General features: G+C 44.1%; 1 protein-coding gene across 1 annotated transcript in view; it reads right to left on the minus strand.

The window, feature by feature from the left end:
• fhit (fragile histidine triad diadenosine triphosphatase) overlaps positions 1 to 24,408 on the minus strand; it is a 946,781-nt gene that overhangs the window by 161,653 nt on the left and 760,720 nt on the right. The window contains exon 5 of the mRNA XM_051921093.1: positions 9,688 to 9,756. Within this exon, the coding sequence (XP_051777053.1) occupies positions 9,688 to 9,756 (69 nt within the window). The remainder of the gene's footprint in view (positions 1 to 9,687; positions 9,757 to 24,408) is intronic.

Genomic DNA, 24,408 nt, shown 5'->3' on the forward strand with positions numbered 1-24,408 from the left:
TCCGTTGTTACGTTTTGGTTTATTAAGCAATTTTGTAACAAGGTGTCAAATTCAAAAGTAAGAGCGATAAGAGGATGCAATCCCATGTGTTAGCACTTTATAATGGAGCTCAAAAAGGGGCACAAAGTGCAATTCAAGTGACGTGACGGTGACATCTACAGACAACATGTAGTAGGGGCGGTAGGGGTGGAGGGTCTCTCACTAATTGCTGTTCAAGTCCCCCATCTCCACCCGCTTAGTAGAGAAATAGGACAAACTTTAAAAATTAATAAACAAACCGGTATCACTAGCTAAGCGGAGGCGAGGTGCGCTCCAACACGCGGCGACAGGTAGACCGACTCGAATGGAGGCTGGCATGTGAGGGAGGAGGGAATCCACCCCCTCGGCCCACAGTCTCTCTCTCTCAGATTCGTGCAAATAAATTGGTACTGCAAGCGAACTCTGATACTTAGTGCGATGAAAGAAGTCGCAAAATCAACCGGAATGTTCCAGCAAATGATAGAAAAAAATTTAAATCCGTGAAGTAGTTCTCTCGTTCGCGAACTAAGCAGAGTTAAGGTTACGCCCCGAGGTAGACACTTGAGTGAGGAGGGCCCCGCCCCCATCCCACGTTGGATTTTAAAGATATACTAGCCGCCCCCCCCGCGGCTCGCCCATGTAGTAGTGAAGCAGGACAAACTTTAAAAATTAATAAACAGGTATGGAGGTGAGGTGCGCTCCAACATGTGGCGACAGGTAGACCGACTCGAATGGAGGCTGGCGTCTGAGTGAGGAGGGCCCCGCACCCCCTCCCCTCGGCCTGCAGCCTCTCTCTCGGATTTGCTCAAATACATCGGTGCCACAAGTGAACTCTGATACTTTGCACAATGACAGAAGTCGCAGAATCAACTGAGGTAATGAGACCATAATTGAGCTTCATGCTCAAACTAATTGCCCATCATGAAGCATGAACTGCAAAGGAGCGTGGGATACCCTTCTCCTGCCTTGATAGGGCTGAGCACAGTACCTTGTGGTGATTGGCAGGTATCCCCTTCCTCTTGGGTAACCTCCCACAAAACACATGGCACATAACAGAATACACATTGGCATATAGAAATTAAACAACCAAGACTGATGACAAAAAAATGAACCATAGAGACAAAAATATGACATTTGAACCCCAACCAGGGGGGGGAGCCCCAACTAAAAAATAGCAGTCTTATGATGTAATGAGCCTAAAACTGAGCTTTTTGTTCATCAGACTAACTGCCCACCATGAAGCATGAACTGCAAAGGACTCTGGGATACCATCCACCTGCCTTTATAGGGCTGAGCAGAGCACCTTGCAGTGATGGACAGGGGTCTGCGTCTCTTGGGGAACCTCCCTCAAAACACATGGCACATAACAGAATACACATTGGCATATAGAAATGGAACAATCAAGACTGATGACAAAAAAATGAACCATAGAGACAAAAATATGACTTTTGAACCCCAACTTGGGCTGATTAAAATATAGCAGTCTTACGATTTAATGAGACTAAAACTGAGCATTTAGTTCATCAGATTAATTACAAAGGACTCTGGGATACCCTTCTCCTGCCTTGATAGGGCTGAGCACAGTACCTTGTGGTGATTGGCAGGTGTTCCCTGCCTCTTGGGTAACCTCCCACAAAACACATGGCACATAACAGAATACACATTGGCATATAGAAATTAAACAACCAAGACTGATGACAAAAAAATGATCCATAGAGACAAAAATATGACATCTGAACCCCAACTAGGAGGGGAGCCCCAACTAAAAAATAGCGGTCTTATGATTTAATGAGACTAAAACTGAGCTTTTTGTTCATCAGACTAACTGCTCACCATGAAGCATCAACTGCAAAGGACTCTGGGATACCATCCACCTGCCTTTATAGGGCTGAGCAGAGCACCTTGTAGTGATGGGCAGGGATCTGCGTCTCTTGGGGAACCTCCCTCAAAACACATGGCACATAATTGAATACACATTGGCATATAGAAATTAAATAATCAACACTGATGACAAAAAAAATGAACCATAGAGACAAAAATATGACATTTCAACCCCAACCTTTGCTGATTAAAATATAGCAGTCTTACGATTTAATGAGACTAAAACTGAGCTTTTAGTTCATCAGACTAATTACAAAGGACTCTGGGATACTCTTCTCCTGCCTTTACAGGGCTGAGCACAGTACCTTGTGGTGACTGGCAGGTATCCCCTGCCTCTTGGGTAACCTCCCACAAAACACATGGCACATAATAGAATACACATTGGCATATAGAAATTAAATAATCAACACTGGTGACAAAAAAAAATGAACCATAGAGACAAAAATATGACATTTGAACCCCAACTGGGGATGGGGCTGATTAAAATATAGCAGTCTTACGATTTTTGTTCATCGGACTTATTACAAAGGACTCTGGGATTCCCACCTCCTGCCTTTACAGGGCTGAGCAGAGTACCTTGCAGTGATGGACAGGGGTCTGCGCCTCTTGAGGAACCATCAGTCTGCCCGGTTGCGTACACTTTTTACAGGCACCCTATGTTACTTTAGCTTCTTCCTCACAGCCCCAAAAACATGCAGATGAGCTCAACTGATATTTCCAGATTTCCACAACAAGAGTCTATTAAAGCCCATGACATTTACCGACCTCTGGACATATTACAGTTGACCTGCATGGTTTCTCAAAGCCATACTGTATAGTAAAAACGCCTCTGCATTTAGGCCTATTTTGTGACTGTGGCAGATTTTGAGGAAGACTGTTAATAGATGTTCATGATTTAATGATTCAATAGATTACACGTCGTCACGCCTGCACATCAGAGGGTCACCTTCTCAGCTCATCAGAGGTAAACACCACCATGAGGGGAGCACGCGATAGCCGAGTGTCTTCTCTCTTTTTCCGCCCACAGCTCTGAGAAGAGAACCAAAGAGGGAAACTGACTCCGCCCCTTGACACTCCACAGACTATAAGAGCGGTTGGGCACCCCTGAAAAGGTGGCGTCTCATTTGGGTACGAGCAACCCGCCGGCCGGAGCACCATGCTGAAGCCTGACTGCTCTTCAGAGCCTTTATCATATCGGCCATAGGCTGAAGACTCATTTTGTTGCAATTTGTACCACCGCGTGGCTGTTATTTAGCTGTAAAGTATTAATTCACTTAACGGGATGACCCTGTTGGCACCCCAACACTTCATTTGGACTTGTGTATGCTTCTCGGTCGGCGACAACGTTTTTTTGTCCTTATTGTCACACGTACAGAGTACAGTGAAATTCCCACTTTCATGTGCTAACTAACACTCTCAGTGCCATGATTAGTGAACAGCCTAGAAACTTCTGTCTTCATAAATCTGAAAAACTGGCATGGCAAGTAGGTGCCCGCTTCACAACAACCAGCAGCATTTTGTTTTCGTGTGGCACTCGCACTAAATAAAGTGAACTGACTTGCTTGACTGCGGTTTCTGCAGCCGTTGAGTCACCAGATGGTCAAAGGTGGTCCTCGCCTTATCTTTATTTATAGCAGACATTCTGTCAACCTGTGGGTCAACCATGCCATGTAGAATAATCTGAAACCCAGCTGGCAAAGTATTCAGAGAACAATGCATTGGTTTTTTTTTTTAATCATTTTACTAAAACATATTTTTCTGTTTCTCAAAGCTTCTCACACAACCACAACTTCACGCCTGTTTAAAGCAGTAAATGCATCTCCGGTGTGGCTCCTGAGCCCCATTTCGTAGCCCAAGGAGAGCCATTACATACCGACAGCCCGCCTGATGCCTCTGCTGCCTAATGGCACCGACTGCTTTAAACAGGGCGGGCAACGATGATTAAAATGGGCATTAGCAGAGCGGTGTGGGGATTAGCGCTGTTTACTGTGTCGCCGAGGTCTGTGAGCAGATCAATGGAGTCATCTGCTGAGGAGCCATTCATTTAAGCGGGCTAAATGGTTCAAGGGAGGCTTTAGAGGTGTGGGGAGGTCAAGAGGGGAATCCTGGGGGATGTGGAGAGGTGGAATGGGAGTTTGGCACAGGAGAATTAAGGAGCGGGGTCTGGTGGAGAGGGTACAAAGTAGGAGAGAGAGAGAGAGAGAGAGAGAGGTTAGGGGCATGCACTGGTACAGCACGTTGTCACACCCACCACCTCAGGATCCCAAATTAGGACCCGGGGGGCAGCTGTGCAATGACTGTTCCATTCCATTCGAGCAAGTGTGGTGCTGATGGAAGTGCCAGTCCTGCCAACAGGCCCTGAATTCTCCCTTGCCAGTTGGAGGGCAGGTTAACGTCATACCCAGGACGCAACGACTGCAGGTTAAAGGCCTTTTGGCACCTATGGGATTCGAGCCAACAACTTTCCGATTGCCAGCGCAGATCTCAAGCCTCAGAGCCACCACTCCACTTACAGAGGGGATTGGAGTAATTAAGTTCAATCCATTAGGTGACATAAGAGGCCACCAAAGGACGCTTATGAAAGCTGGGGCGTCTGCTCCAAGACACTGAGTGGGACCCCAAAACTTGGTCGTCAAACTATGACGATCACAAATTGGTGCCGTTAATGCAACTAAATTTGATTGGGATCCCCCAGTTCCCCTCACAAACCCGACCACCACCATCGGTTGTCAAACTCTGATGATACTGAGTGGGTGTTGTTACCAGCTGGGCATCACTAATGAGGTAAAAGTGCACACGCCATGGACATCTAAGGGACACGCGCTCATTAAAGTCTCTGCTACAGTACATGCATAAACAGTCTCATGGACTTGGGTCACCTGTTGCAGAGAAATAAGAGGTGAGGAACGATGGATCTCAGAGGTGGAATGGGAGTCAAGAGCCAGTTCAAGAAACTGAGTAGTGGGGTTTAGTGGTGGCGAGTGCCGGAAGTTGAGAGGGTTTCAGAGGTGGGATGGGAGTCGGGTTGTGTCCAAGGAACTAGAGGGGTCAGGGGATGGAGGAGTGGCAGGAAATTTAAGAATGGGTCTGGTGGATGGAGTTGACAGGTTGGGCGTGTGTTCAAGAAATGGAGTGCCGGGGGTCAAGTGGAGGGGGGCAGTCTATGGTAGAACAAGAGTTGGGGAGTGTTCAAGGAACCGAGGGTGTGAGTGCAGGGAACTGGGAGCTAGGTCTGGTAGAAGGGCTTGAGAGCTGGGAAGAGGGATGAGGGTGGGTTCAAGAAATTAAGTAATGGGGTCAGGTGGAGGGGGGGGTGGTGCAGAGACATGAGAGATGGGGTCTGGTATGGAGGATATCAGAGTTGGGATGGAAGTTGAGGGGTGGAGTCTAATGGAGGTGGTCCAGCTGTAGGATGGAGGTTGGAGGTAACTGAGGGGAACTGATATGTGAGGGCTGGTTCAGATGAGAAATTGGACTTGGGACAGGTCCAAGAAACTGAAGAGTTGGATCTAATGAGGGGGGCAGGTGCAGGTAATAAAAGGATGGATCTAGAGGAGGGTATGGAGGGTTGGGTGCAAGAAATGGTTTGGTGCTGACAGGTGGAGGGGTGAGGTTGCACAAAATTGAAAGATGGGGTCAGGCACAGAGGGTTTCAGAGGTGAGACAGGACTTGGCAGTGGGTTGGAAGAACTGGGGGGGGGGGCAGGCTCTGGTGGGTGGGGGGTCAAAAGTGAGATGAGGGCTGGGGTTGAATTCAGAGAACTGAAGGGTGAGGTATCTGGAGAAAGAAAGTTTAGAGGTGGGATGGGTGCTGGAGAAGTGATGGGTGGGGTCTTGCGGAGGGTAAAGGGGCAACGAATTGAAGGATGGGCTGATGGGGATGATCAGAGGTGGCATGGTGTTTGGGATGGGTCCACGGAGGAGTGGGGTTTAGAGGAGGGGGTTTGCTTAGGGACTAGGGGTGGGTCCTGGGGTGATTGTTCAGCAGGTGGAATGGGAGGTTAGGGGCAAGTGCAAAGAACTGAGGGGTAGGGTCATGTGGAGGATAAAGTTGAAGAGAATTGAGGGATGGGTCTAATGAAGGTGGGGTTCAAAGGGTGGGATGGTATATTTGGGACGAGTCTAGGCAAGTGAAGGGTGGGGGTTTGGAGGAGGGGTTTCATTTGGGGGATTAAGGGTGGGTCCTGGGGATTGTTCAGAGGTGGCATGAGGGGTTGGAGGCAAGTGCAAAGAACTGTGGGGTGGGGGTCTTGAGGAGGGGAAAGGTCTTATGGCGCTTTCAGTGAGGTCTGGAATGGTGTTTGGGATAGGTCCTGGGAACTGAGGGGTGGGGCTTGGAGGAGGAGGTTCACTTATGGGGTGGGGCTTGGAGGAGGAGGTTCACTAATGGGGTGGGGCTTGGAGGAGGAGGAGGTTCACTTATGGGGTTGGAGGTTTGCTCAGAAGTGGGATGGGTGATTGGGATGGGGTCCGGTGAGAGCTCAGGGGCAGTCAGTGACTTGTTAGGGTTAGGGTTAAACTTGCTTATTTATTTAAACAGCACGCCAGCGAGAAGGAATGCCCAAAACACGTTTCAATGCTCTCCGTTAAACAGTCTGTTTAAAGGCAAGTAAATCTACGCTGTGTTATTATAAAGGCACTTAAGGGAATAAAACTAGGAGAAAGCTAAACAAATTCCATGATTATTATTTTTTTATACCCTGGCAACATCCACCTTGATGGAAATGCTACAGCTCGAATCTTAGACAATAAAAAACAATCTCTGTTGCAGCGGCACCACTGAAATGTCCCCAGTGCTTTCAAATGCAAATTAAAAAGGGACCATTAATATTTCCTGCATAATTTTACAGTGATGAAGTAGTAATCTACTTTCTTCTTCACTCCCGAGAGACGTTTTCGTCTTCTGCTGCTATGTTTTAAATTGAGTTCCCCCCCCCCCCTTCCTGTCATTGTGCCTTTAAATAATTTGTACTTTTGCACAATGAGAACGACCAGCTAGTAATTTCATTAACTTCTGCTTGCACACTATACTTTAGTCAATAATAATCAGATGAGGAAAGAATAGTCTCAATTACAGACTAAAGAGAAAATAAAGCTGAGCAACACAAACAGCCATCCTTTACCTAGCTAATAAAAATGCAATTATTGCCTAATAGCATTTCCATTTTCCAAAGGGCTTTGCGTTTTGCTTCTTTTAAAATCTCATTGGAAGAGTCTGCTGAGTTGAATCATTGATGTGAATGTCATGGAGGACAGCTTGGTGGGATAGTGGTTCAAATCTAAGGCAGTTATTAGCAGAGAGAGGTGACACGGTCTGGGAAGGATATGCAGGTAAGAAGAGGACTGAGGTGATGAAGGTGATGAAGGCACAGTGAGCCAGAATTTTACACTTGGAAGGGATGGTGGTGATGATGGGGGGATGGGGGGGGGGGGGACGGGGGGGGTGGGGGGTGGTGTTACTGAAACTCCAATTCCATTCTAAGCTTTTATTTCGAAAAGACTGCCAGAGATAAGGTGAATACCGGAAGGACTTTTATGTTGATGGAACGTATAACAGGAAGCTCATCATCCTGAGGAATGGGGAGAAAAAAAAAAAGAAAAAACGAAAAAAGAGGAGAGAGAGAGGAGATCCTCCATCTTGGAAAAAAAAAAATGGCCTGAAGAGTAGACTGCGACTACGGCCCCTCTGATGATGTCACTTCTGGTCCAGACGACATCAGTTACGGTTTTTCCACGTCCTTAGATGATGTCACTTCCGGTCCAGAAGTGGTCACTTCCAGTTACAGGCCCATCGATGACGACATCATCTGGACCAGAAGTGACACTGACGGTTCTGGGCCCTTGGATGACGTCACTTCTGGTCCAGAAGACCTCACTTTCAGCCCCTTTGATGACTTCATTTCTGGTCCAGACGACATCACTTATGGTTTTTCCGCATCCTTAGATGATGTCACTTTCGGTCCAGAAATGGTCACTTCCAGTTACAGGTCCAATCGATGACATCACTTCTGGTCCAGATGATGTCACTTCCAGTTCTGGGCCTTCGGATGACGTCACTTCTGGTCCAGATGACATCAGTTACGGTTCTTCCGCGTCCTTAGATGATGTCACTTCTGGATCAGAAGTGGTCACTTCCAGTTACAGGCCCATCGATGACGACATCATCTGGACCAGAAGTGACACTTCCGGTTCCGGGACCTTAGATGACATCACTTCCCATACGGGCCTTTAAAGCCGCCATCTTACCACCAATGAATCAGTTGTGTTTTGGACTCAGTCTTGTGAACAACTCTGTTCTTTTCAAGAAGCCTTTATCAGCCAGGGATTTTCTACGGGTGGCTGCCCTAAACCTTTTCACAATATCTGGTCTGTGTGTTTCAATCACAATACGTTCATTCTAGAATTCTAAATATATTTTGGTTGTTTCACGCCGTAAATGAAAGGGGTATAGTTTTTCGAACGTTCTAGAATTCAACCTTGGTGTTAGTAACTCAACGTGGGGACAGCTGATTGTTACACTTGTTTAAAGAAGACGGCTCCATCTTTTTCGGAAGTGATCGTGGTGCATAGGTCTCATACCTCGCAAATAGATAGAAGTTTATTTGTCCCCAAGGCAAACCGCGCTTTCTCGGTTTCAGTAGCCATTCTAGGATGCAGCCATCCAGATACTCCACACAACATTAAAAACTGACATATTTCCCAACAATTACCGTAAGACTCGAAAATCAATTTTAATTTTCCACAGACACTGTGCTAAAATGAACTTGTCTCGATGTTTCAGAATCAGAATTACGAGGGATGTTCAAAACGTTTCCGCACTTTTATATTTTCGTGGGAAACGGTGAAGGCGAGAGGAGTAGCAATTGGGCGTTAAAAAGTTGGTAGGTTGCTGGGAAAATTTCAATGCCAACGAAGGTGACTATGTGGAAGAGTGATGTCATCCGTCTTTGAAATCCTAAAAAGGAAGTGTGGAAACTTTTTGAACGTCCCTCCTAATTTGACAGCAAAATGTTTTTCACCCCCCCATCACCAAACGTCCATTTACATGGAAGTAAAACGAACCACCTGGTCAAGAAACGCCAGACTCGCCACAATGCAAATACCATCTTTTCTTCAAGAATACTTAACTATTTCACCAGGCTCGGATCATTCGAGCCATCATCGTAGTATCAAAAAAGTCAGCCATTTTTGGTTTTAAATATCAGTCACCTAGTTCTTCCATTTTGATTTTATACAAAGCAACCCAACTAAGACTACAGGATCGTCATCACGCCAGTCCAGTTCATCCATTCAGACAATGCCACTTGTAGGGTAGACCAGTCCGTGAGCACCGTCACCCTTATCTAAAACCAGTGGTCGGTCGAGGAACCAGAACTCGACCAGTGATGACCAAATTGACCAATCAGAACTCAAGTCCCGTTTTCTAGCCACCCTTTTCCTCAAATCCACTTAGTAAATCGGCCAGGCCACTTCCTACTCAAGCTCATAGTAGTAGGGTGTTAGCCATCATGAATGCAATCACCACTCAAACAGAAACGTCCACCTTTTCTTGGCTAAGTGAACAGATTACAATATGGAAGCTCTCAAAGCAGCTCTTCAGGCCAGTTCACAAACGTTATCTCCTTCATAACAGCCCAGCAATTGTTAACATTTCATTTAAACGCCGACTCTTGGCTTCCACGATAGACATCTTCTCAAAAAACCCACAGAACAGGCGTACAGGCGGTGGCGGCGGCGACGGCAGCTTGACAGGCAGAATTTCATTCGTAATTAACGATTTCTTCTTACCTCATTGTAGATATTGTCGTTGTTCTCAAAGTCCCCGCTTTTTCTCGGGACCACATGGACATGGACATGCTAGAAGAAGAAAACAATAATAACAAAACAAAGGATTTAGTAGGTGCGGACTGTAGACACACAGTACCTGAAAAATAAAAGCACATTTAGTCTGTAGAGGGGCAAGAAAAAGTGGGTGGACCCTTTGGAAATAATCTTATTTATGTAAAAACGTGTCCTGAAATACGATCTGATCATCACCAAAGGTACAATCGTGAACAGGGCCAGGTTAAGGTGGGTGCTATTGATGCTGCAGCATTAGGCCCATTCCTGAAACAGGCCCAGATGAAAACAGACAAGAATTTTCCGGAAGCTGCACATACACCAATGGCGAGAAAAAAATAGGCCTTTTTTTGTGCTGCAGCATCAGGCCCAATTTCCTCTTAATCCGGCCCTGATCGCGAACAGTTTGTTTTCACTAATACAGCACAAATGATGCTGAATACGTCATTCACACACATTCACAGTGCAGGTTGGAAAAGGCCTGTGAACCCCTCGGAAAGAGTTGCATTTACACAAAAAATGGCTTGATCTTCACCAAAGTAATAAAAATAATGAAACAACTTTATAACAAAGTTAGAAAAATAGCTAATAACTCCAAAAATTGTTGTATTCTTCTTGCACATTACGAATACATCAATCTGTGAAGCCCCCGGCGGACGACTTCAACTGAAACTAACTGGAGTCCAACCAATGAAACGAGACGGGAGGTGTGGTTTACAGCTACTCTGACCAATGATAATGGACTCGCACATTTTGAATTTGCTATTCACGAGAAGCGTCTGCGGATGTAAAGCAGGCCTCTCAAACAAGAACTGTTGATCTGCACGAAGCGGCGGATTGCACGATAACGTGCAGTTGATACAATTGACAGTTTTCATTCTCTTTCTCTGTATGTTTAGCATTCGTTTGCTCAGAGATCGATGCACTTGCTCCTGAGCAGCTCTTCTTTTCTCCATCCTAGTGGCCCACTTCTTCTCTTCGCGTTAAAACTGATTACGTCAGATTTTGTGTTGCAATTACTTAGTACGTTTTTCGTAATTTGTCACTTAAGCTGGTACTTAATAATAATAATTCATTACATTTATATAGCGCTTTTCTCAGTACTCAAAGCGCTATCCACACAGGGAGGAACCGGGAAGCGAACCCACAATTCAGTCTTCAATCTGCCTCAAGAATGATTTAAGATATGAAGAGGTAAAGGAAGTGACGGCGAAGGTGGTAGGGAATGAGAACGGCGCACATACGCATGCGCCACACGGCAGCCCTGCTGCAGAGAGTTGATCTATACTAATAAAAGGCAAAGCCCTCACTGACTGACTGACTGACTCATCACTAATTCTCCAACTTCCCGTGTAGGTGGAAGGCTGACATTTGGCAGGCTCATTCCTTACAGCTTACTTACAAAAGTTAGGCAGGTTTCATTTCGAAATTGAAAGCGTAACGGTCATAACTGGAACATCTTTTTTGTCCATATACTGTAATGGACTGCAGCTCGCTGGCCGTGGGAGGCGGAGTTCCATATCGCGTCATCACGCCTCCCACGTAATCACGTGAACTGACTGTGAACGCAGTACGTAGAAAACAAGGAAGAGCCCCAAAGAGCGCTGAAGAAACATTCATTACACAATTGAGAAGGCAGTGAAACAATAAGAAGTGAGCGAGTGACGCATACAAGCATATTCATAAGTGCAGCTACTGCAGAAACAAAGTACGGTGTAAACCGTAAGTTTAAATTAAGTTTATAGAAACGCTCCCGCTGCCATTTGCAATACCATATTCGCGACATACAAGTTTAATGAGAAGACACGAGGTATAAACGAGACTTTGGATCACTTTGTAACAGACTTAAAATTGCTGTAGCGAGAAACTTTTAAGTGCCGGGTCTTAGCTAACATTAAATAAAGCCGTGGACATCGCAACATAACACAAGAGAGCGGCTCACGTGAACTGACTGAACACAGCTCATGTGATCACTCATTACACAATTGAGAAGGCAGCGAAACAATAAGAAGCGAGCGAGTAACGCATACAAGCATATTCATAAGTGCAGCTACGGCTGAAACAAAGCACGGTGTAAACCGTAAGTTTAAATTAAGTTTGGCAAGATTGCTTTTCTCCTGTACAACTATACGTTGCATTCTTAACAGTAAGCTTGCACGACTTGGTCATATTATAACCAGAGTGCTGAACTGACAACGTGGTATACAAAGAGAACTATGACAATTGTAATAAACGAACAATAAAACAGCGGAGAACCCATGGATTAAATAAAAAGGCTGCTTCCTTGGCGAAGCAAGGAAAAAGGATGGCCTGATATGGCGTTCGTTTATAAAACAGCGGAGAAGCTGTGTAAAGACTGCTTCACAAAAAAACAGCAGAGCGCCTTATATGAGCAGGCAGTCAGCTAAAGAAGGGAATCAATAAATAACTATAATCGTAATAAACAATCAAAAAATAGCAGAGAATCCACGGATTACATAAAGGAAATGGGTACCTGAACAGAAAAGTGAGTCTCAAATAGCTACACAATAACTATAACAATGGTAATAAACGAACAATAAAACAATACAGAACCGCTAAGCAAGGAGAAAGGACGGCCTTATATGGTGTTCGTTTATAAAACAGCGGACAGGCTGTGTAAAGGCAGCTTCACAAAAAAACAGATCCTTAACAAATTGTTATTGGTATATTTTCCCTCAATTTAAAAAGGTTTTCTTTAATTCTTAATTAAAATTTAAAAGCAGTACTTCACCGCTGCGAAGTGCGGGAATTTGGTTATATGCAGTGAGTGTGTACGCCTGATGAGCCCAGAATTAGGGCAAAACACGTGTCGTGTACTCTTTGCATTATTTGACAGTAAACTATTTTCAACCATTCTATGATCTGCTTCTCACAACTGAGGGCACCGTGGCGGATGTTAGCTGACTTGCTGGCCAACCACAAGCGTTACCTGGTAGGTAACCACCCATACAATCAGATTGTGATTCAGACTACGAATGCCGTGAATATTATATATGTAGATATATATATGAATGTATGTATGTATGTATATATGTATGTCTATATTTATATATATGTGCATATGTATATACAGTATATGTAGATATGTATATATGTATATGTTTACATAACCTCTTTAACACACTACTTCTCCGCTGCGAAGCGCGGGTATTTTGCTAGTTCTACAATAAAATAACAATAAAAATAGTAATAAAAATCATCACCCCGAAAGTGGACAGTAGACGTCACGTAGTATATTTCAGGCTAATATGTCAAAACGGTTTCCGAGCTACAGGTTATTCAAAATTCTGGACAGACAAACGGACAGCCACGGTAGCGTATTATAGAAGAAGATTACGGAAGCCAAGAGAGGATGTGCAATATCGTTAATTTTTAAAATTGTTTCCTCGAGATGACAGACTAATTTTATCGAGATCTCGAGAAAATTAACTTTGTTTTCTCGAGATAACAGAACAATTTTATCGAGATCTTGATAAAACAAAAGATCTTGCTTTCTCGAAATTATGAAATAATTGTAGGCCTATCTAATGTTTAATGTTTAGCTTATTGAAGCCAGGTCCTGTTTGAAATGGCAGAAGAGCAGAACTGTATTGATCAGCGCGTCACATTTTTGTTAAATTGAGGGCTGACGCAGGCTGAAATATGTTTATGCCTTAGTTTAGAAAATAATAACATCAGTGTCCATCATTTAAGAAGACGGTAAGCAAGGCTTCAGCTGTATAGGCGTCAAAATCTCAGCAAGCCTGATATGGGTATAATAAGGGGTCCTGGGTATAATAAGGGGTCCTGCCCCCCTGGGCTCAACAAGAAGAGGAGAAGGCAACAGGCAAAAATCAAAAATGGAACAATTAAGAAACAAAAGAAAGGTAACTGTAAGATGATTAACAAAACAGAAGATAACTAATGAACAATAATGAACTAGTGAATAAAAGTAATTAGCACAATTGCATTAACAAATGGAAAAATATACACAGGAAGACAAAACAAACAGACCACTTTTACTCCTGGTGCCGTAAGCATTTTGAATCCCGTTGTATGAATGGGCTCTGAGGAACTCTTAAGGATTTAAATTGTAAAGAGTCAAACACGCGTGCCAGAGGGTCGCCTTCCAAGCTCATCCAAGGTATGCAGTACCACCCCAGAATGTGAGGGGGCGCTACTGTCAATGGTTTGGTACTCCTTTTTACCCTCACAGTGCTGAGACGCCGCCCAATGAGGACAACAGAGCATGAGAAGCCCCACCCCTCCCCGCTGGCGTCTGGTGGCTCTTCCAAAGCCCGATGACATTTTGTGAGAAAGCCACTAGAGGGCGCATGTGGGCTGATTGCCAGCTGTCTTTATGTTTCAGCGCCACTGAGTGCCATCGAGCGCCTCGCACTTTACTTCCTATTCCGATGAAAATGGGATCGGCCTGGTTGTTGACAGCCCAACTATTTTTGGGGGATTTGTTCTGCCTTTGCCACTTGCCTCCCAGAACGGTCAGAATTTTACATTTTTAACTGCCAGTATTCCCGGTGTGTGTTCTCGTTATAACAGCGGTAGATATTTTATTGTATCATTTCCTGTTCCCGTCTGTGTTTTTTCATCACAATCGTGTATTTCTTTTAGCACGATTCTTGAACTACACTTTCTTGTGTACATAAATGAATTGTTTTGTACAACTTATCAACTCTGCGCATCTCTAAAATGTAATTACTAGTCTGTGCATTGTGATTGGTGACCTGTGCCTTGACGTCACATCCTGCATCACCGAGGACGATGAGACGGCCTACAGGGAGGAGGTCAGACTCCTGGCAGAATGGTGTCAGGACAACAACCTCACCCTCAACGTTAGCAAAACTAAGGAGATATGATTGTGGATTTCCACAGCACAGCCCCATCTACATCGGAGGTGAGGATATGGAGCAGGTCGGCAGCTTTAGGTTCCTCGGAGTCACCCTCACTGATGACCTTAAATGGTCAAGTCACACTGCGGCAGTAGTCAAGAAAGCCCAACAACGCCTCTACTTCCTCAGGATACGGAGTAAAGCCCGGATGTCCCCCACAAACCTGTGCAGATTCTACAGGTGGACTGATGCATCACGTCCTGGTACAGCAACTGCTCAGTTCAGGACTGCAGAGCTCTGCAGCGGGTGAACACAGCACAGCAGATCACGGGCACACAGCTCCCTGCGACCCATGACATCCACACTTCACGCCATCTCAGGAAAGTGAACTGCATCAGGCGGGACCCCAGCCACCCTGCACTGTCACCTTTCACCCTCCTCCCCTCTGGGAAGCGACTAAAGTCGATTCGGACGCGGACCTCCAGTTTCTACCCACCTGCAATCAGACGCATGAACAATTGGTAACCTTGTGTCACCTCCACTGCTACCTGCACATATACTACTGCCACTGTCTCTATTTATTCCTAGGATTCTGGTTTTATTTATTTACTTATTTATATTCATTTATTTATTTATTGTGTGTGGTTGTTTTTTTTTTGTGTGTCTTCGTTCACATGCAAGCAAGAATTTCATTGTACATGATACTTGTACACATGACAATAAAGAACTGGAATTGAAATTGCATAGTGCACCCGCCTTAATGTCAGTCAGTCACGTGCTGACAGCCAAAGAGGGCATTAAATATCAACTGCAACACTCGGAAACCACCGGAGTCTGTCATGGAGAGGTTAAAGACGGACGGTGCCATAAACGATATTGTGAGAAACTGAACATTTAAAGTTAAAAGTTGGTGAACGGAGTGAGGACGACTCCTGCTTAATGTTCTGCTCCCAAGCTTGAATCTGACATGTCCTGCTTATCAGGAATAGAAGAGTTTTTTTTGACACTTTGATTTATTTGGCAGACATGCGCTGCTGTTGTATTTAATTAGAAAATTCCTTGTATACCTTATTAAACAGGTCTGTTTTTCTGTGTTTATTTGGTCACGTGGTCTGTGTTTTTCCTAAACGTTAAGAGTGGCAACACAGCCAGGGGGGTATTTTCCATACGTCGCTTAAATCATCCGAGATCAGGTGCCTCATCTTGGATAAGTTAATGCTGGTGACACTCATCCAGGATAAGTCGATTTTTCAAACGCAGCCGCGTAGTAGATTAGTCGAGCTGGATCTATTCATCCGAGATGAATGTGCGCGCCCGCGCTGATTGAAAAGCCCATACATATTGAGTCTAGAAAACATGATCAGCAAGTCTTTGATAGGCTGTAACAAAATGACGAAAGAACGGGTGCATTTTTTTTTTTCACACAAGCGAAGCAGGACCTTTCATTCGAAGGACATGAAGAATTCCAAGATTTAATATGCACAAGGGGTAACACTTGCAAAAGCAGCCCAGACCAGAAAAGACGGCTGGCAAAAAGTGGCCGACAAATTAAACGCTAAGTAGTGTGCATTGTACTTACTGAATGCAGCGTTTCATTAATTATTATTTAATATGTCATAATTCCAGATCAAACATGAGCACAAGGAGAACACGAGAACAGGTTAAAGCAGGGGTGTTAAACTCCGATCATGGAGGGCCACAGTGGCTGCAGGTTTTCATTCTAACCATCTTCTTAATTAATAACCAGTTTTTGATGCTAATTAACTTCTTTAGCCTTAGTTTTAATTAACTTGACTCAGCCCCCTTAGTTTTTTTTTTTCCATAATTAGCAGCCGGACAGTAATGAGACACAAAACAAGCCTCCACATGATCAGGGGTCTCATGTATAACGCCGTGCGTAGAACTCACACTATAACATGGCGTAAGCACAAAAGCCGGAATGTTCGTACGCACAGAAAAATCCAGATGCAGGAATCTGTACATACGCAAACTTTCACGTTCTTCCACTACATCAATCCCGATCAGCGTCAAAAGTAACGCACGTGCACGCGCCTTCTGTCCCGCCCTAACTCCTCCCAGAATTACACCTCTTTGAATATGCAAATCAATATAAATAGCCTTCTGAGAAAAGACAATGGGAAAAGCACGGAGAAAATATAAGAATTTGAGCGAATACCAATTGGAGGCAAAGGAAAAACGTACTATTTGTTGGTTTAAACAGTGGGATAATCAACAAAAGGAAGTTGATCGAGTGACAGACTGTCGGAGAAACTCGAAAGCTCAAGTTCACAAAGTCGCACAGTGCCTGATATAAAAAAGAAATCACATATCAAAGTCGCCGTGAAAAGGCGAGTTGTAGCCCACCGTCTGAGTGTCGTATGAAAGCTTATTAGGGTACAGACAAAAAAAATAGGCACACAGTGGGGAAAAAAGCAGGAAATGTCAACTTTAATCTCGAAATTTCCACTTTAATCACGTAGTTTATTTTGCCCTTAAAGTAGAACATCATAAACTTCATCTTAAAATCGTTTAATTTACTAGTTTCTCAAATCCCATTGTAACTAAAGTAGGACGTTAAATGCTTTGTTCTGTATTTGATCTTCTATGTGCTCTGTGTGTGAATCACTACCTGCTTCTTAAACGGGCTTTCTCTTTCTCCGACAGGACACATAATCCATTACATTCGTGATATTACAGCTCTCTGAATAATTAAAATACTGAGATGTATACGTGATATCTTTTTCATGATGATAGGAATGAAAGCATGTTATTAAACATGGGAACACGGTGGCGCAGTGATTGTTCATGTCTCACGCAAGAGGCTTGCTGTGCCGTGCGCGACCTTCGATGAAATAATTTATCACAGAAGTACTGTCTCTTTCAAACGTACTAACCTCCAATTCCTGTCCTTACTTTCCTTTCTCCAAATACCCAATCGCTATACAATCAGCTCTGTAATAGACGTGAAGCCATTTGTAAGCTTAGAACGCCGATTCTTCAAAACTTTTAAGGAACATTGAAATATCTTCGTAGTACGTGTTTAATTATTCTATCTGTCTGTCCTTCCAGTGTCGCGTCAGCACCAGCATGAATACAACGCAATGCAGGAACAATCCGTGAACTAGCTAGCGCTGCGGCACCGTGTCCTCACATGTTTAATTATTAACAATACAGATTATTTAAATGAAGTTAAAGTTTTATCTGTATAATATAATCAACATATTTTGCTGCATTTCATCTTAAAAATGAATACCATCATCATATGTAAATATGCGCTTTATAAAGGGCGCAGGTTGTGCAATATTATAACTGTAGTGCAAGTTTACAGTGAGGTGATTGTACTTATAAGTAAACAGTTCTACAAGGAGCACTTGATGGACTGATTGAGTGCGTTTAGAGTTCTTGGGATGAAACCTTTTCTAAACCGCAAAGTCCGTACAGGAAAGTCTCTGAAACGTTTTGTGGCTCAGGCAGCATCTGCTTCATGCTGTATACCGATAATTCTCTTTCCGATCATCTGCTGCTGTGATTCCCCACTCAGATACAGTGATATAAATACTCCGAGTGGTGCAGTGAGAGTAATGTGGAAAAAGATGATCTGCTGTGGCAACCCTTAACGGGAGCAGCTGAAAGAAGAAGAAGATGCAGTGAGAGTAACAACGCTAAAGCAGTTATGGTATTTGGAATACTATGGCTATTCCCTGGCCCATTATATTGCTGCAGGTTAATTACAATCAGATGCATTACACTAATAAACAATATGCAGTTAGTTTCAGTGTATTTATGAAGCCGCGTCAGGAATGTGGAGCTAAGAAAGAAAAGATGAGCACACAGCAACAGTAGCACTGCTTTGACACTGGGTGCCGCCAGTCTGCAAAACCGAGTGGAGAAATTGCGTACGCCAGGGTATGAGGTACCATGGAAATGTGCGTTGCTTTACGCCAAGTTTAGGTTTTATATATCGCGATTTGAGCATGGAAACGTTCGTACGCAACATTTCTGTGCGTACGCACCGTTTATACATGAGGCCCCAGGTCACCTGTACCCATCAAACAAAATGTGAAAATAAAGAAAGGTGAAGGTCTCAGTAAGGCTGATCTCTCAGGCCACCAAGAAAATAATTGAATAGTGACAGTTTTGGAAATGTCTGCTGTGACAGAATGAGAGCAGCAACAAGCCATGGAATTGAATGACGGGTTTAATTAACAGCAACAACCGGCCTCTCATTAAGAAACTGGTTGGAGTGAAATTAGTTGGGAGTTTGAAGCCCCAATTTAGCTGGTCATTTGTTGGCTTGTTTCACATCTCATTTCTGTTTAGCTGTCATTTAATGAAGAAAAGAATCAATTCAGAAGACTTAATCATTAAAAACAGGGCTATTGAAATAGAGGGAAAAGAAGTTAATTAGCAGTGAAAACTGGACACTGATTAGGAAAAGGGTTAGAAAGAAAACCTGCAGCCACTGCGGCCCTCCAAGCCTGGAGTTCGACACCTGTGGGTTAAAGTGAAGTACAAGAATATACTTCAAACTGGTACATATTGGTATATAACTATTTAAAGAACTGTTGACATAAAGAATCAGATATAATGTAAAGCTAATAAGAAGGCAGACAAGCAAAAAACAGGTGGAGGTCAACGCGGTCCAGACCTGACCCCTGCAGAAGAGTTGGCTCTCCAGCAAAATGCCCATCGCCCTGTTTCTGAGGGCATTCCAGGGGGGAAGCTCCTCCTCAGAACCAGTGGCAGGATGCAGTGGTCACTTCATTTCAGGTAAAGGATGGTCATTGCATATAATTGTCCTCCATATGTATGTTCCATATAGCCCTCTTTTTTTTGTTGGGTCAGTTGCGGGGAATGTCATATCCCTAGAATCCGTGTCTGACCAACGAGATATTGACGAAGGTCAAATATTTGATGAAGACACTGTGTTTGATTATTTATCAGGAGGAGAGGTACATTTTCCAAATCAAACTCCACTCTGATCAGTCCCTTGTGCCCCAATCACATTTGGAAACCCTGGGTAATGAGAATGTTAAGCTGATTGTGAGATTCTTCATGGAACTCTGGGTGTTTTTACCTGTGTATTACCTACCTGCAATGGCATGAAACACCTCTTATTATCTGGACATGCAGGTGTCCAGGAAACAATATGAAAACCTGAAGGAAATATTTCAGAGCCAAACAGACTTAACGAATTGCCTGGCAAACTGCACTTTTCCATTGATGTTCCGCATCACCTGCAGTATATAAAAAAAGTGCCACTTGCAAAAAACCTCAAACCAATGCCTACTGTCTGTGTAGTTGTGAGAGCCCGACTTCGCCGAGTTTGACTTCGAATATAAGGTCCTAATAAATTTTTGAGGTACAATATTCCCCCGTGGCTAATGCGGTATCTTTCGAAAAGAATTTCCTCCTGGAGCAATAAAGGAACTTGCCGATCGCGCAAAACCCTCTCAGTACGAAATTCTCTTCTTATAATTTGCGTACCGATATCAATTGGCTGCGGTGGGTTGGCACCCTGACCGGGATTGGTTCCTGCCTTGTGCCCTGTGTTGGCTGGGATTGGCTCCAGCAGACCCCCCGTGACCCTGTGTTCGGATTCAGCGGGTTGGAAAATGGATGGATGGATATATTATATTATATTAATAATATTAAAATAGCAATCTCTTTAAATTGAATATCCGGTAAACCAAACCCGGGGGTGGGCGAGTGAAACGAGCAGAGGGCGGAGCCCCCTAGATTTTATTATAATAGAGAGATTATTATTTCTTGCGGTGGGTTGGCACCCTGCCTGGGATTGGTTCCTGCCTTGTGCCCTGTATTGGCTGGGATTGGCTCCAGCAGACCCCCGTGACCCTGTGTTCGGATTCAGCGGATTGGATAACGGATGGATGGATATCAATTGGTCGCTCATTCATGAACGGTGAAGTCATGACTGAATGAATGCCACGCATGGACACTGATGAAGTGTGTCAGCTAATCCTCGTTTACGTAGAACAGTGAAAGGCGACCTTTTTCGAGTTGCGGCGCACTAAGTCCAAAAATTTTCTTTCGGGGCGCACCGGAGGGACTCCCCATAAATAAAGTCGTGTCGACACAATCTATGGACAATCGCCAATAAAAACAGTTAATTTTACAAGTTTAAAAGTCATTTTATTAATACAGGAATCAAAGGATAAATCTTAATTAATGTGAACGTTGAGATTGTTTTTCAGCACATATGAGACTGATGCGAGGATCAATTTTCGAAAGACAGACGCGCATTTCCTTGTCGATCATTTGAAGTCTCTCGCGTTTCTTAGACTTCATTTCCGTAAGTGTTGATAAACCTTGCTCACAGAGATAAGAGCTTCCAAAAGTTCAAAAACACTAGCAATTTTAAATATTTTACAAAAGTTTTCGCGGCGCCTCTAGAAAATTCCGCGGCGCACTCGCACCGGTTGCCCGACAGTGACGTAGAACAAACCTGCTCCAAGCAGGTTTGAGGGTTTGGATGTGCTGCTATGACGACACATCCAGCAAGAGTTTCGAAAACCTGACAGATCCAGGATCAGGCCAAATCGTCAACAATTACATCCAGCTAAACGAATAATCCACGTACGAAAAATACCCCCCAGGAGGCGTCCAGCCAGTAGCGTAGCGTGGGTGTCAGCCGCCAGGGGCGGAGGAAAATTCTGCCGCCCCCTTATTTAGGTATGGTTCAAATTTTTACAAGATATTATTATTATTATTAATATAATTTTGCCGCCCCCTAAAAGTGCCGCCCAGGGCGGGCCGCCCCTGCCGCCCCCACTACGCTACGCCACTGCGTCCAGCTTTGGCACCTCCAGAGGAAGAGGAAAGTATACTGGACGTCCGTCTTCGTCGATCGGTGCCGAGTTTGAAAGTACGCAGCACTACTCCTCTTCATCGCCTCAGTAACCAATCGAGCAGTTTCTGTTCCAGACTTCTTAAACGTACAGACAGACGCCGCCGCATTCGCGTACCCGTGAAGAGCTTCTTCCATCTCCGCTAGCCGGACTTGAAGCTCATCCAGCTGCCCCTGCACCTCTGCCCACGGCGGCGGCAACTTCAGCGGGGCATTCATAGGTCCCCGATCCTGGCTTTTACTCTTCGGAGTCCAAATCTATAAAGCATATAACAGGCTGGCTGTCTCGTCCACTTCTTCATATGCTGACCAGGCCATTCACCTCATCACGCGCCGCACAAGAGTCGGCAAAAAAAAAAAAAAAAAATGCTCAAGGCTCTCGGTCGACATTTTTGTCTGTTATTGTGTGAAGTAAATAAAACCGAGTGGAGGAAAAAACGGACAAACGGTTCCCCTTACGGTCCAAAAATAATCTGTACCGCTCCCTGTGCCGGCGCGATTAGAATATGGGCTGCCGACCTACAAAGAGAATAAAGAAAGAAAGAAAGTCATTATCCATCCCGCTATATCCTAACACAGGGTCACGGGGGTCTACTGGAGCCAATCCCAGCCAACACAGAGCGCAAGGCAGGAACAAACCCCGGGCATGGCGCCAGCCCACCTCAGGGCATAAATAAATAAATAAATAATCCTGCGTGCGTGCGAGCGACCACCACTACTCCCCTACTAGACCACCACAGGTACAGAAGCACTCCCGCGAAAGTAAATCTTGAGTTAAACCCGAATTGTTATTATACAGTAAATAAGAATGTCTGCAAAACAAAGTCTACGCGCTGCACATCGAATCACAAAGCAAAACGCACCACTGATACACAAATGAGAGAAAAGGATTCATGAAAACCACAGTCCTTTAAATGTCCACTCTTATGCACGATCATGTACAGTTTGTTGTTGTGAAGGAGGCGCCGAGCCGTACCTCGTGAAACGTAAATCACACACAGAATCCCTCATGCCGGCCCGTTGGCTCCTCTCCAGAGTAACTTCACCGCATCCAGAAGTAATGGAAAACAATTCTTATTGAAATACACCCGGGTTCATCCGACTTTTTCCAGCCGGTCGTGTAGCCTTTCCCTCTTGGTTTTTATTTGTTTATTTATTTAATGGTGTCTGCACTTGCGCTCTCTTCCGTCCTCTTCATCTTTCTCCCGCCGGTCGGCTCCTCCCCTTACAGTTTATTTGGCCCTCCCAGCCAGGTGCTCCCTACCCCATGAACCATTGGCCAGCACTGCAAATCCAGCCATTCCACTATTATCAGAGCCAGGGGAAGGTACAAACTGCCAATGACACCACACACACACACGCACGCGTTTTATCACTCTACCCAAGGCTGACCAAGCCCATGCGGGCCGGTGTTCTGACGATTTGTCCTACTTTGTCGAAGTATCCTAACGTAGTTTATTTATGGAAATGTTAACATTTCTCAATTTATTCTATATGCATCATTTAATGCCCGAAAGAGACACAGCCTGATGCAAAGATTTCACAAGACGGTCACTACTCGTGCATGGATATAATGGGCTGTACAAGATTAAAAGTCACACATGCAAAATATACAACTTATAAAATGTTAACAGTAAATACCTATGCAGTAAACTGTAATAAATACATTAATGTAGTAAGGCTAAGAAAAGCATACATATTACTGAAATACAGTAACACTTACCTCAAACTTCAACACTAGGTAGAAAAGTTGCATAATTTTGGTCTGCGCATGCCTAGTATCAGTGAGTAGATCATTTCGATGGGTAGGATGTTTCGTTAGAACACCTGTTACGTCAAACGCTGTTACTGCTATGTGTGGACTGTATCAACTTGCGCACGAATTTAATAAAAAATAATGTTAACATACACCGGATTTAATAATTACAGTATTCAGCTGAATTTTTACAAGATAACACACAGACTTTTATGATAATAGAACGATATAATCTATTACAAAGTGCAATTCATAATTCATGACAATCCCGGGACAGTGCGAAATGTGATGCGGTGTGTCCTGCAGAAATTAGCAGGGCCTCTTCTAGAAAAAGGACCCAAATTGCAAGGGTACTGCGAGTCTCGATATGCAGGATGTCACAGTCATAACTCACGTTGATGTCACGTCAGCCGGTTATCGTGTTTTTTGTGCATTCATATTCGGACTATGGAATGTTGTCAAAGACGTACCTGTACGGAATTTGACCTTGAAGAGGGATTTTAAAAGGGTTCCTCTTAGAAGCGTCTCAAATATCTACTCTCTCTATATAAAATCCTAAACCTAAAAGTGCAACGATTTTATGTTACGTTTTTATGTCACGTTTTTTGTCACACTTTAAATCGAGCTTATTTAAAAACCTACATATATATGTTTAGTATCATTCTTTTCAGAATTTATGGAACTTTAATGTAATGTTGTTATATTTTCAGATTCTTATTCCGTTTTTTAAGCTATAAACTAAAAATTATCAAGAACTCACATCCCGCGAGATGAGACTTTGTGCCAAGAGATTTAACCACACCCAGGGCCGGAAATAAAAGACAAAGAGTAGGACAGCTGCTGTACAGGCTTTTAAATGTTTGAAGCGCCGCGCAAGACACAGCTGATCGAGCAAAGAGGAGTTAAAAAAAAAACTTTGTTTCTCATTGTATCACCGTTTAAGAGGGGGTCTCGGTTGAACGACCACATCGACTACGGGTGTGTTCAGACACCCTCTACACAACGCGAGCAGCAGAGATGCAAAGTGGCTGGCACGTAGCCCAGGCAGGGGTTGGGGGGCTTGGGGGTTGCCAAGTGAAGCGAGCAGGGGAGAAGCCCCTAGTGTATATATATATATATATATATATATATATATATGGTTGAAATAGTTTACTGTCAAATAATGCAAAGAGTACGCAACACGTGTTTCGCCCTAATTC

The sequence above is a fragment of the Erpetoichthys calabaricus genome, chromosome 18 (assembly GCF_900747795.2).
Source record: "Erpetoichthys calabaricus chromosome 18, fErpCal1.3, whole genome shotgun sequence".
NCBI lineage: Eukaryota > Metazoa > Chordata > Cladistia > Polypteriformes > Polypteridae > Erpetoichthys > Erpetoichthys calabaricus.